At 34.1% G+C, this 14,858-nt stretch overlaps 1 protein-coding gene across 1 annotated transcript in view; it reads right to left on the bottom strand.

The window, feature by feature from the left end:
* The window catches only part of USH2A (usherin), a 990,439-nt gene that overhangs the window by 179,648 nt on the left and 795,933 nt on the right, over positions 1–14,858 (bottom strand). Inside the window, exons 55-57 of the mRNA XM_072647832.1 lie at positions 11,903–12,010; positions 8,333–8,516; positions 6,576–6,733 (exon numbers count right to left, since the gene is read on the bottom strand). Of these exons, the coding sequence (XP_072503933.1) occupies positions 6,576–6,733; positions 8,333–8,516; positions 11,903–12,010 (450 nt within the window). The remainder of the gene's footprint in view (positions 1–6,575; positions 6,734–8,332; positions 8,517–11,902; positions 12,011–14,858) is intronic.

Raw genomic sequence — 14,858 nt, 5'->3', positions numbered from 1 at the left:
ACTTCTGCAGTTCCTCAAATACAATGCTCCATCTTTCATCTCCATGCCTTTATTGTCTGTCTACCTTGCCTGAAAGCTCTACTCCTACACCTCTGCCACTGAAGTTTCCCTGACTTCCTTCAACACCTTGCTCAAATCCTACCTACTGCAGGAAACCTATGTTGGTTCCCACATATACTTGACTCCTTCAAAGTATCTTCCATCTATTCCGCATATATTTTATCTCTATCTGGTTGTTAAAGTCTTGTCTCCCACACTTAATGTCAGTTTCCTAAAGACCAGGACGGTTTTTCTTGCCTGTCTTTGTTTCTCCACAACTTGGTAGAGTGTCTGGCACATCAATGCTTAATAAATGCCTATTGACTAGCTGAATAGAGTTGTTAGAATCTGAGCTGGTGTGATTACATATAGGTGCTCCATTGGAAAAACTACTGTTGATGTTTAGTCTTGCATGTCATTAGATGATTCCTAATAGGACATACCCTATACTCACCAATAGTTTCCACAACACATCCTCCCATCCTCCCCATTGTGCTAATCCTGTATCAATCCAATGACAAAACCATCAGGTGAAAACTGAAAACTAAGTTACTCAATTGGCTGATTGTATCTTTATGGTGCAAGACAATCTGGTTCACCGTTTTCACTGAATTAATTGACTATTTGGCTGTTGCCTATACATAACCATGATTTAAAGGACAGTCATAATAGCTCACATTTATATAGCACATTACAATTTATGGTGCAAATAAGTTTATGAAGTATGAAATGTATCAAGTTGGTAATGCAATTATATTATTCCCCTTTTATAGAAGATATAACTGAGGCTAAGGGAGGTTAATTCCCTTGCCTGAATTTCTACAACTAATGACTATAGGTGGGTCTTGTTTGTTTAAACTCAAAGTCCAATACCCTTCACTAGGCCAAACTGTTTCAGTCATGATGACCAAATGTTGACTGAAACATGAAAATCTTATTAATTTAATTAGCATTCTAGCTATGAAATTCCAAGTGGTTTGATTTATTTCGTTACAGAGAAGGTAGTAATTATTTTGAAATAGGAGGAAAAATGAATACATGGAAAGCCTTTGAATAGGGGGATGAAACCTACATTTGTAATCTAATTGAATTTTCATTTAAAAAATATTCATATTTCTACTGTTCTTGAATATTCAGAACTAGAAAAATTTTAAAATCTAAATCAACACACAATATGAGGGGCTTTCCAATAAATATCAGCTGTAGATTATACACAAGTCAAACCCATCTACCTGTTTACTCCAGTTCAAAATCCTTCTAGGCAGCAGAAAAAAGATACTTTAATTTAAGATTTTAATCTTTTCATATATTACAGAGTTTCGATAATGGATTTTGTGCTTCTCAAAACTAAAAGACTGACAGCTCTGGGTATTATAGATTTATTAACCATTGGTTAAATGGAGAGAGTCTGTTTAAAGCATTTTCTCAAATTTCACTATCTTGAACTTGAATGAAATATGGACTACTGAGCCAGAAGTGGTTAAGAGTTGAGAAAGTATTAAAAATCAGTAACAATTGTATATTTTTCTTTATAAATTTATGTCACTCCAAGATGGCCCTTTATCAATGTAAGTCTTATACAAAATATTTTAAGGAGATATTTATTGAACTCAGAAAAAGTGAATAATATTAGAGATTTTAAAGGAGATTTTTGAAAACTTATTAACCTAATATGATAGCAAGCAGCTAAATTATGTTAAGAACAGTGAGAATCAAAACATTACTAAATGGTAGAGAATAAAACCCACCAAAGTGAACTTGTGGACCATGTGACAACCAAAATGAAAAACCAAGGATTTTCTCTGGCCCCCAACTCTCAAAAAAACTCCCCAAAGAGAAATTATGTGCCACAGGTATAAACATTGTGGCTTTTTCTATAGGAAATAATAAGTCCAAAAAGAAGTAAGGGTAAGGTTGGAACCATCCTGTTTAAGTTCTGATTCCTTAATTTGGCAAGAACCCCTTTTGACTGAATCAATCAGAACTCAGTGTGAATAGGACCTGTATACCTTCTTGAATCAATCAAAGCCATTTTGTGTGAGAGCATAGGTTCATTCATAAGCAATTTGGATAAAAGGAAAAAGTTATCTCAAAACTGTAAAGAGAATTCTGAGAATCTGAATTTTCAAGGTTAGAGAAAGCATTACATTTCTGGCCTACCTCTGAGAGGTAAAGGGAAAAATGGACTGTAGCAGAGAAGGGAGGTATTGAGGAGAGTCACTGGTTCCACAAGCATCACAGAGTGGAGGATCCAAGGAAAGAGAACCCTCCAGGAAAGGATCACACTTTCCCTTTACTTTGTGTTATAGTTAACCTCCTCACCCCAGAGGACTTGAAACTACCCCATCCAAGGTCTGATACCTTAACTAAGTAGAAACACTTTTCAATTCAATCCTAGTTAACGTATAAGAGCTAAAATGGGAGCTATAAAAACCACCTTTAAAAAGTAACAGCCTTATGAATTAATAGTGGAGAATATTAATCTTTAACTCACTCACTCAGCACTTTCCCCAACAGTTCAACACTCCAATGGGGCGCACAAACAAAAACCAAACCACTGGATTATGCTGCAGTCTGTTCTGACATACTACTGCTCCTGTCCTTTCTTCAGATTCTTACTGAAACAAGCACTGGACTTCAATTCATGTCCAATTACATGTGAAGGAGTACATGAGGGTAAACTTCCATTCTGTCTGGTGTAGCTACTAAGGTAGAGAACTTAAGGGACCAAGAACTCTATTCTGAACAACCACTCTACCCTTCATATAGCCTGAAAAAAAAAAAAACATGAGACATGGGCTCAGTCAGACTACTAAAAGATGGAGGGAACAGTGTGCAGGACTGTGCTGGACTTGAAGGAAAGGGGAATGGATTACAGCTGCGGCCAATCCTGTTCCCCTAGGAGCTACTGCAAATAGAAGTCCAAAGCCAGTGAAAAGTAAATTCCCAATGTAAGAAGAGACTGAGATATCTTTGAAGTAAAGCATCCAAGGGGAAACCTAACATCATAAAAGGGGTCAGAAAGTGAACAGAAAGGGAATTTATAAGGGAAAAAGGCTCTAAATAACCAAAGATCTCATGAGGAAGAAAATTCTATTAAAAATATAGAAAACAAATGGATAAATTAACAGGGAGGATACTCAAATTAGAAGGAAAAATCCTAAAATATTGCAAATATCTCTAAACAAATATTGCAAGACAAAGAAAATTAAACCTGCATCTGATGAAATACAGAATTCTGTGGATTCCCCAGAAATCTCAGAAATGTAGTCGTATGCTCCTCCATGGATCAAAAGAGACTAGAATCTTGAGAAAAGTTAAAAGGGAATAAGTGGGAGAATTTATGGTCTGTACCACACAGATAATTAGTGGAAGACAAAAACTTAAATCCATGGTTTCAAAGAAGTAAAGAAGAGAAGAACAGGTTGGCAATATAAATATTATGAAGTGAAGGACATTTTGGAAGAAGAGAAGAAAAAAGCGATGTTGTTGAAAGGATGCATTGTCCCTATCCATGAAAAAAGTATGATGGCTGGAAATAATGACTAAGAGAACAATGTTTTCAAATGGACATAGACTCGAGCTTTTACTAGTCCGTGAAAGCTCTTTTTACCGTGATATCTGATAGATTAAAAAAAAACTTTATATTAACCCTCTGCATACTAGTTAAAGTGAGAGTGAGAGGTCTTAGTTGACCAAATCTTGCATGTTATAATAGATATTTTTTTACAGACAGGAATTCTAGTTTTTGAAACACTGATATCCTTCACTAGAGGTTTAAATCTTATGGATCAAGGACCACATATGGCTTTCAGGTTGACTTCATTGAGTATTCAGAACAACAAATAAAACCCAATCTTATTTATGCTTTTAGCTGTGAAAACATGACACATCTTTAAAAGTCTTCATTAGTGATATTTTTAGAAGTCATCCACTGGGAATATCATTTTATAACAATAGGGAATAATTTTCTTTTTATTTTTTTCAATTTTCTGAGCATATCAATTTACTAAGTAATGCATGCCAATTGCTCAACAAACCAGGACCACCCCCACCCCCTTCCTCAACTTTGGCCTGGACTCTGAATATAGTGGGAGACAGACATTATACATTAAAAATAATTAATCAATTAAGGTAAATTAATTTGAAAGGAAATAATACAATATTGAGTAATTTTATTTTTAAATGAAGGAAAGATTAGAGACTTTCCAAGGTGGGAGGGGAAAACAAATTCCCTGAATTCAGAAAAAAGAGCTGCCCCACTCCTAAAGCATCTATAATCTTTTAAGGGAACATGGAAACAATAAATGATTGATCAATATATGGCCATTTTTTCAGATAAGGCATATGAGTTGCTTCAGATGTATAACTGCGAGAAAAATCCTTGCATCAGACTTTAGATCGAACTGGGTTTCTGGTCTGCATGATCTGGGTCCTTACTTAAGGGTCTGTAAGCAGCCAGCCACATTCCCAGCCACACAAGGCTAGCTTCAAATAATGCAATAAAGTTTCTCTCAGTTCCTACAATTGAATAAGGTTTTCTTTTTTATTATTAATTTACTTATTTTTAGTTTTCAATATTTACTTTTATAAGATTTTGAGTTCTAAAATTTCACCCCTTCCCTTCCCTCACCTATCCCCAAGACAGCATGCAATCTGATATAGGCTACATATGTATGATCATCTTAAAAGTATTTCCACATTAGTCATGTTGTGATACAAGAATCACAAAAAAAGGGAAAAAATCACGAGAATGAAAGAACAGAGAGAGAGAGAGAGAGAGAGAGAGAGAGAGAGAGAGAGAGAGAGAGAGAGAGAACATAGTATGCTTTGATCTGCATTCAGACTCCATAGTTCTTTCTCTAGATGTTTTTCCGTCATGAGTCTCTTTTGGAATTGTCTTCGATCACTGAAATGCTGACAAGAGTTAAGACTATCAAAGTGGGTTATAGTACAATGTTGCTGTTATTGAAGAAATGCTTTTCTTACTAAAATGAGATGTTCTATTAACTACTTTTCAGAAGAGAAATTTAGGGTGTGGTTTTATTTTTTTTTAAATTGAACTGAAGAAAAGAAAGGATTTCAAAAATACTTCTATTGCCAAATGTAGGTAGAAAGTAAAACAATATTATAAGTTCCAGCTGTATGAATCCATTTCATGTATAAATGTATTTCGCTGCTTTCAGTTTTTAAGAGCAGCACTATTAGACATTTTCCTTTTATAGATCCTTCAAATACAAAAGTTATTTCCTATTTGTTATCATCCTATTATTCCTTTTCTCTCATTATTTCTTTTTATTAAGTGAACTTATTGTTAAAATGTTCTATATGTATTTAACAGAAGAAAGGAAACACGCATTTTTGAAAAGTACCCACTATGTGTCTTGCACTGTGCTGCATGTTTTACAAATATTATCTTATTTTATCTTCACAAAAACCCTGGGAGGCAGATGCTCTGCATTTTTGTTTAATAGCTGAGGAAGCTGAGGCACATAGCAGTTAAGTAACTTGTTTAGTGCCACAGAATTAGCGAGTGTTTGAGGTCAGATTTGGACTCAAATCATATATACATATGTATATGTTTATATATATGCATACTATATATAAAAATTATATATATATTCATATTACTTCAGTGATAGATGTGAAAAAAATATTTAATTTGCAATCAGAAACATGGGTGTGAATCTTGGTTGTGCTTTTAATATTTTTGTGATCTTAGACAAGTCATTTCTCCTCTCTGGCATCAATTCTGTCCATTATAAAATGAGAAAGTTGGACTACATGACCTTTAATATTTTTCAAAAGAATGGTGTGATTAATTATTTTACTGATTTGTTTTCTTATGTAACTGAAATGACCAAATTGATGCCTTCCTTTTCTATCATGTAAAGAAAATTGGATACTATTTTGATGGAAGAAAAGGAATTTTGTTTTGATTTCCTTTTAACTCTAGATTGGGAGAAGAGTCACATATTTCTCTTTCAAATGTTAGACTTGGCTGGATACAATAGTTAATGCACTTATCAAATATACCAGTCAACATGAAAATTCAGTTATCTTATCTAAAGACAACTCAAACTTCCTAAGTAAATATTCTAAGTGGATATTTATTTCTCTTATCTGATTTTCCACACCTACATGACTGGAAATGAAATGACAGGAACTTATGTAATATAGTTCCCTTCTTTAGAGACCCAATACAAGTGAATATCTAGTGTTATTACAGATTTTATCAGATGATTTATGTATAACAAAGCACCCTTTAGGGACATGGATTTAGAGAAAAGTAAATACTTCAGTACCTTGTACCATCACTGATTTGGTATAACACAATTAAAGAATTTCTTTTTGATGAACCTAAAATGTCAAAATCTTGATTTTTGATGACATCACTTATTTTGTGTCTTGGGAATTAGAAAACAGCCAAACAGAATGAAATACTGCTTTTATAATGGATTTTATCTTCATACTTAATTTCTTTCTAGTAATATTTATGAAATATCTTCATAAGAGAGATAGTCTAATTTTGTTACCTGGTGGACTCCAAGCTACAAATATAGAATAGGGGTCAATTACTGTGACATTATATGGGGCATATATTTCCTTCGGGGTTGATTCAGGAGTCTGTAGAACATAGTCATCACTAGTGTTGCTGCCCCCTTCTGTGCGGGCTTCCAGTTGGTAGACATAACTAGAAAGAAAAAGGAATGGAAAATGTGGTAAGACAAGACATAGGAGGCTTGTGTTATCTCTAGAGTTCTTCTCTTTGCTATTTAGAGATCTAGATCAAATAAGTAGTTAAAAAAAAGGTGTTTGTTATCAACTAAGCTGGACTCACTATGACTGAAACTGAAATATTCAAAGAGTTTATTCTTCCTTGAGCTTTGTTTACCCATTTCTGCTTTCTTTGGTCCTTTCATATTTCAGTCAGCATGACTGACAAGGAATATCAGGGTGGACTGGGTGAAGGAGGCCCTGAGATGATAATAGTGTGGTCAGGACAATTCAATTCAACAAACACTTATGAATTTCCTTTTATTTTCATTTATTGTGTTAGGTACTGGGAATATAAAAACACAAATGGAACCATCCCTCACCTCAAGGAGCTAGTATCCAATTTGGAAGAAGTAGGCAGAGAAGATCCAAATTATTAGATACTTAAGTTCAGGTAATTCTGGATAATTCAGATAAAAAAACCAAACACTGGTATTGTAGCAGCAAGCACCCTGGCATACACAGAAGGGCCTGTGGTACAGGTTCTTAGATGCTTTTCTATAAGGAAAGCAACTTTTGAGGGGCCAACATTTTATTTTAATTACATTCACCAACAAAGAAAATACAAGCAGGGAAAGACCAACAGATGAGGTTTCTAACTGTCTGACCATAAGCAATACATACACCACAGATCAATAGACAGATCCAACTGTCTGACCAGTACATAGATACATAGTTACCGGAGAGAGAAGCACCAACATCTGGGTTTTCAAAAGTGGGGGGCTCCTTAACAGCCACCCAAAATCTCATCTGGTACACCAACTTTCTTCCCAAGAGTAAGCCCCAAAGCAAAAACTCACCTGAGAATACACATACACTTTTCAGAGCCAGAGGGCATCATGACCCTACTGATCCAGGGAGTAATTAGAAATTAACAAAAGGTATCTGAGGTCTATTAATGGGTGGGGAAAATCTTTAACTCTAATTAACGTTACAGATATATGGAGAAAATACCCACATTGATCAAATTAATTGGTAAATAATTCTATGTTGCAGCCTATTCTTTGCTATTTTATCACTGAATAATGGAATGATTTAAAATTTAAAATCTAGAAAAGTAGGCCATCATAATTGTCTCACACATAGTGAAGGGGTTCAAAAGAAAGCAAAGAAAATGACTGAAGTAAAACAACAAATTTTGGTCTCCATTTTATGGTGATTTTAGGTTTGTGGGGATGGGAGAGCTAAAGTTATTTATTTTTTTATCAATTTACATATTTGATTCAAATAATTAACTACTTATTTATTTACACATTTGCATTTTCTTAACAGATTCTAGAAGCTCTGACAATAAGTGATCTCTTGTTATAAGGATCTTCACATGAGAAGTCCACTTATCAAGGATCTTTTCAACTTTTTTTTCTGTTAAAGATTAAAAACTTTTCTGATTTTACAGAGGAATAAATACTTCTTTCCTTTTCCTTCCTTGCCCTCCATAAAACAAAACTAAACAAAAAAACTACCTTATACACAAATTTTTTTCTGGATAGTTCATGCTGGTTTTTCTTGAGTTTACCTGCTATTTGGCTCTAGGGAGTCATCTGTGAAATTCTGATCTTCTGTACCACCCAGAAAGACAATAGTTCCATTACGACGCAACTGATATTCAGAAATGATACCATTAGGCTTTTCTGGCTCATCCCAATATAATTCCACTGCTGTAGAGTTGATGATAATGTGACGTGGTATTGACCAGACTCCTATTAATAATAAAATAGCATTTTTTGTTGAGATAAAAATTTCATATTGAAATATATGCTATAACCTAACCAACAGCAGTATTATTATTTGTTGACCAAAAAAAAAAAGCACATTTTTATCATCATTGAAATATTCATATTGTCATCCATTTTGCATTTTCTATAACATTGGAAATCATTGGGGAAATTAATTTTTTTTTTAAATGGAAGATATTTTCTGCCCAGGAAAGCTCAGAATAATCAAACACTTTCCAATATTTCAGGTCAGAACCCAAAGTTACTGCCCGTAGAGTAGTCCATTCCCTTGGGAAAACTGGTTCAGTTTGAAAGTTGAGTTCATTTGATAACTAATTTCTGGAAGAAAAGGATATGATTTACAGGGTACAGCTTATTTCTAGGTTTCATTTCTCCCCTAACAGCTGTACCTTATTCACCAAATCAATTACAGCTCTGATCAAACATGAAATGACTTAATATTGACTTCAAAGATAAAATATAAGAATTTAGTTCATAATACGTTTCCTTCAGTCATACTTCTGACTCTTATTCCCCAAAGTTTTAGGAGTATATCTACATAGTCATATTTAAAATATGTCAATATTCCTTGTTTACATAGAAAATCATTCTGATAGAAATTAGAAATTTTACCAGAGTACAGGATGACACAGGAATTTGGTTTGTTTCCAGTTCAAACCAGAAGTTATGTTTTGTGTTTTTCAAGGACTTGTGACAATTCTTTCTGAGGTTGGAATGGCCTTGTACGTGGGGATGATTGAGTAGGCAAAATTAAACTTCAGAGACAACCTAAAACTGCTCAGTTGTTACCTCCTGTCTACACAGAATTTCCTCCTGCCATCTTGTTATTTTTCTACCCTACAGTCAATACTAGAAGAAACAATTTCTGTATGTTACATGTCATAACTGTGAAGCAACACTTTGCGAAGGAAAGAACTGTGAAGTCATAAAATAATTATTATTCCTTCCGTTCACACTTTTCACACTACTGAGTGACAGAAGATATTTGATTTAGCAGTATTTAATTTTCTATGAAAATGAAGTTGCAGAGGGCAGAGAAACTCAAGTCCTGTGGCATTTTACATCATACTACTGTTTTAGCACAGAAATGGGGAGAAGTGGGTGAGTAGTGGGAAAAGCTCAGGCTAATGATGAATGAATTCTTCTCTTAATGTACGCACTATCCCTTTAGGACACACATACGTTAAGCCTTCAGATTTAGTCTGGCTCATTTCAAAATTGGTAACTTATAATTAGCGGTACTAGAGGTAGTAATTTAAAATGACATTCCTCTTTAGTCACTATGCTACGATAAAGCAACACCACTTAACTGTGTAGCTAACTTGTCTCTTTAAAGCCCCCAGGTTATGTATCCAGCTCACATTTATTTCACATGGAGGTTATTCACAAATGGCACTTACACTGGTGGGAAAGGGATTCTGAATCCATGTTTCTTCTGGAGGGAAAAAAATGCCTAGATGGTTTACTGGGGTGTCTTTTACGTAGTTATTTGTGTTAAAGGGAAAGAACATAAAGTATTAAAAAAACTCAAGGACAACATTTCCCATCTCATGCTTTCCTGTATCGTTGAAAGCTAAAATTTTTAGGTCATAAAATCAGTAGTCTTTCAAGAAATTTTGTTGGTATAAGTGGGAAAAGAGATTCATGTTTTTATAGAATTCAAATGTGTGGATTTGAGGAAATAAACTATATTGGATTTAAGCAGGAAATCCTGACATTTTCCAGGGCTTGAGTTCCAGCCAAAATTGGTAGAGGGATCCTTCAGAAATTAACCATTATCATCAAAGTATCCATTTGATACTTCCCCTTTCCAAAAAAATCCACTGCAGGATTCTTACTTTCAAAGGAACACTCAGCTTTTTGACATGCAACATTCTTTATATAGAAAATGCCATTAGTGAAATCCTGGGGAGGAGCCATATGCCCAGTATGTGGAATTTTCCATTTTATTCTCCATTTACTAGTAGGAAGTTCAGGTTGAATATTCTGAGGTACAACAATCCCTGTCATCACAAGGATAATGGGCAGAAAGTGCAGGACTTTATTCTAGAATTTATATCTGTCTGCTCAGTAAGTCATATGTGCCTCAGTTTTCCCACAGGTAAGGTATGACTGATTATGCTCCCCAACTATGACAGGGAAGACTAACGAATTAACTGGTTTGTCACTTATGTAGTATTAAGAAATTTACCTCTAATAAGCAAAAGGCATCCTAGATTTCACAGGGGCTACCATTGTGATACCAGTTAACTGAAGAGGGGAGTTTACTTATAAGAAAAAGACATGTAAAATGCTCTTAACTTTATAGGCTACAGTTGACATATAAATTCACTATAAACTTAATGTATTGTCTCTCCATAAGGGCTCATCATTTGTTTCTTTTTTTAATTATACACACACATATAAACACACATATTTGTATGTGCGTATAGATACACATGATACTTATGTGTGCATCTCTATGTATATATATATGTGTATATAGTTATAGTTATTGGTTACATAAATACTATTTTTGTAAAACAATCTTTCTCCATTTTTTTCCTCTTACCTTATTTCTGCTTATTCCCTGAACCCCTCTATTTAAATTATAGATAGGAGAAACGGGACAGCAAATAGATCAAATTTATTAAACTGAGAGAGACCACAGTATAAAAATAACAGCTAATGTTTATATCACACTTATGTGCCAGGCTTTATGCTAAGCGCTGTACAATCATAATCAAATCTGATCCTCACAATATCCCTGGAAGGAAGGTAAGACTTTGTTATTTATGTTGGAAAGGGTACTAGTTGGAATCAAAGCTCTTGGGTTTGAATATTAGCTTTGCAACCTACTACATGTGTGATCTTGGCCAGGTCTCAACCTCTCTGGGTCTCAGTTTCCATATCCGTAAAATGAGACTAGAAGGTCTCTGAAGTGTCTACCTACCACCTCTATCCTTTTATGATCTGTCAAATAAGGCAGTTGAACGAGATTATCTGTAAAGTTCTGCACGCATCTGAATCTATGTATGATCCTCTGAAATGTATACACCTCTGTGGAAAAACTAGCTACGTAATGACTATTGATCTTTTGGTCAGTCTTCCACTTAATTTTCTTACACTAGGCCGTAAAATCTGAAGGATTCAAGGAAATGATAAGGATACTTTCATAAATGAAATCGGTTACAAAAGACTGAAAAAATAGAATATAAAAATTTTTGTTTAACAATTTTCGATAATTTAACAAGCATTTAAATTCCTAAGATGTGTATGGCTTAGCAAATAGTTAATATTAATACAGTTAGTATAAAGTCATTATAAGTAAACTCTCCCTTCCCCCAGTTATAGAAATTTTGCTTCATTACCCTGAGGAGAAGCCTGCAGTGTTCGACTCCCAGTTGGCTGACTAGTAGTACATCCAACAGATGTACAAGCTGTAAGTGTGAAACTGTAGTTAGTGTAAGCAGAGAGGCCTAGAAATAAACAAACAAAAAACAAGGGGAAAAACAGATCACATTGATGTACACAATTCAATTCAACAAATGATTACTAAGGATCTCCTATGTGCAAGGAAGAGTTAGGTAAGAGGATATACAAAAAGGAATTACGACTCAGTCTCTGCTCCCATTCAACTTACCCTCCAGTAGAAAAGCTATGACATGAACAGGAATGTAATAATATAACACATAATAAGTACATAAGAAAGAAAAAGAAAAGTTTCCTTAATATCAGAAGTATGGATGGAATCTTGAAGATACAAGATCCAAATATTGTGATAATACAAAATACTATTTATTAATAATATTAATTTATCAATAATATAGTCAAGTGGCACTCTCACTCATCAGCTATATAAATTTAATAGATGATACACAGAATTCCACAAGATGAATATTTCGCATATGACAAATGGATCTGAATGATATATCTTTAAAAAGGATAAAATATCTTTCAGTTCAAGTATAAACATATTTGTATAATATATATACATACAAATGCATATATATATCAATTTACATTGTTAAACAAATATCTCTTAGTAGCAAATATATTTAGTCTGATTTTATAATTGTGATGTTATTTCAATTATTAGTAACAAATTTTTAGTAATGATAATTTTAAAATTTAAATCAACTGTTAGATTTACCAATATATCCAAGAGTGTAACCACATTTACAAACTTGTCTGCTAGTTCCAGTTCTAAGATCTCCTTAGAGAAAGCTGTTCTGAGGACAGTGTGATATATCTCTATCTCTATCTCTATCTCTATCTCTATATATGTATATCTGTGTATATTTAATTCATACACACATATACACAGAGAGAGATAATATCTTGTTTTTACATAACCTAAATTTTGCCCTGTATCCCTCCCTCAAGTCCTTCCCAGAGAGTCATCTCACATACACATAAAATATTTTTTTAAAAGAAGAGAATTCAACAAAACTTATACACTAAAAAAATCTGAGAAGATATTACACACCTGTTGATTGCCACCACCACTACTCCTCTGCCCACTGCTCTGTAAAGTAGTTTGGAGGACATTTGTTCTTTGTATCTTCTTTTGGGACTCACCTTATTTGTAATTTTACAATATTCATCTTCTAATCACACTGTTTGTTTCCCTTTAGAAGGGAGTTCAAGCCCTTAGGGCAGGAGTAGAAGGCTAGAAATTTATGTGGGTCCTTTTGATGAAGAAGAGATTAATTAAAATGTTTGAAAGTTGCCTCTCCTGTAATCCTCAAATTTAGTTTCTTTTCTGAGAGAAGTCTAAACCATAAGAATTCTGGAGGAATACATACATCCCTGTAGTTGAAAGTTGAACTCATTGAAAAGAGAATGGCAATGATGATTTATGGGCTACTGAGTCCTTATTGTGCTTTTCATTCTGTCTGTGGAGTGAGATAAAGACTGATGTGTACCAAATGTACCTTGTCACTTTATGTGTTTGCACAGGAGTTGAGGACCTTTTTACCTAGATCTGTGGGGACAGAGATCCAAACTATATTGGGAGGTTTTTAGAGAAAACATTGGTTGTGGGCAAAAACAGCCAATTAATTTTGAAAAAGCTCTCAAGATTGAACTCCCAAGATATAACCCCAGAGCTTAGGGGTACAGAGGCATGGACTTCAAGTGAATGAATGCCTTAAAGATACACAATTTAACTTGTTGCAGTATTTTTTTATGTTTGTTATCTATCCTGGCTTACTCTTGACTAATGCAAGGAATCCTATGGTTTGCATATATTCTAGGACAACAGCTTGACACCAGCAGGGTTTGACTTAGTGATGACGATGCTGACTAGCATTTTAAAAGACTGTTAAAGTTTTTGAAGCATTTTATAACTAAGACTCAGAATACGTTTTCCTTAGTTTTTGAAAACTGAACATAAAGCAAATTGTATTTGGAATCAGGAGACCTACATTATAATCCTGGCTCTGACATTTTCCCATTGCCACTCAATGTCACTTAATAAGCTCAGTTTACTTATCTATAAAATTAAGATAAGAGTAATAACACTAATGACCTAACAGGATTGTTGTGTGCTTTGTAATCCTTAAGCTGCTTCAGAAATATGAGTTATTACTTTGGGAGAGAAGCACCTTAAAGGTGTAACATACCTCTATGAAATAAGTTTGGATTACTACATCAGTCCTTTTTTAAAAATCTAATTACTACTACATGTGTGAATTATTTACCTAATTAGATTGTAAGTTCTTTGAGGGCAGAAATAACATTTTCTAAGACATCCTCATCCAAAACACCTGGTATAACTGCTCACAGACATTAGCCTTTATTCCCTAACTACTCCCAAAGATTAATACTTAGTTGAAGAAGACATTTTTCCCTGATAATGAAAGATAATGGTTGTAAAGTTCCTGCCACAGTACTTAACACATGGTAAACACTTTATAAATCCTTATTTTATTCCCTACACGTAAAACTTGAGCTTTCAATCAAGGTACCCAACATGTGTTTGTTAAATTTTGTTAAATGTAGGTTAGTCTATACATTCAAGATTCCATTGTGATTGTTCAAAGTGAAGTAGTGAATCGAGGCTATTCACTGCATAATTCTGATGAAAAATTACTTTTTCTTCAGTTACCCATAACATGACCTCAGTTTTTTCCATTTTGTGCCAATGTTGTCTGTGTGTTCTGGTTGGTCCATAATGACATATAGTACCTCCAGAAGTTTATTTGTTTTCCTTGAATGGCTATGTTAGGGAATAAAGAAAAAATCCATCCTATATAGGGTTATAGTAACCTCTACTTGGATGACACTGGTTCCCTATTTCCACTAGGATCACAGGTAAACTCC

Source organism: Notamacropus eugenii, chromosome 2 (assembly GCF_028372415.1).
Source record: "Notamacropus eugenii isolate mMacEug1 chromosome 2, mMacEug1.pri_v2, whole genome shotgun sequence".
Classification (NCBI taxonomy): Eukaryota; Metazoa; Chordata; class Mammalia; order Diprotodontia; family Macropodidae; genus Notamacropus; species Notamacropus eugenii.
The sequence above is the reverse complement of the archived record's forward strand: the minus strand, read 5'-3'. Positions and strand labels throughout refer to the sequence as shown.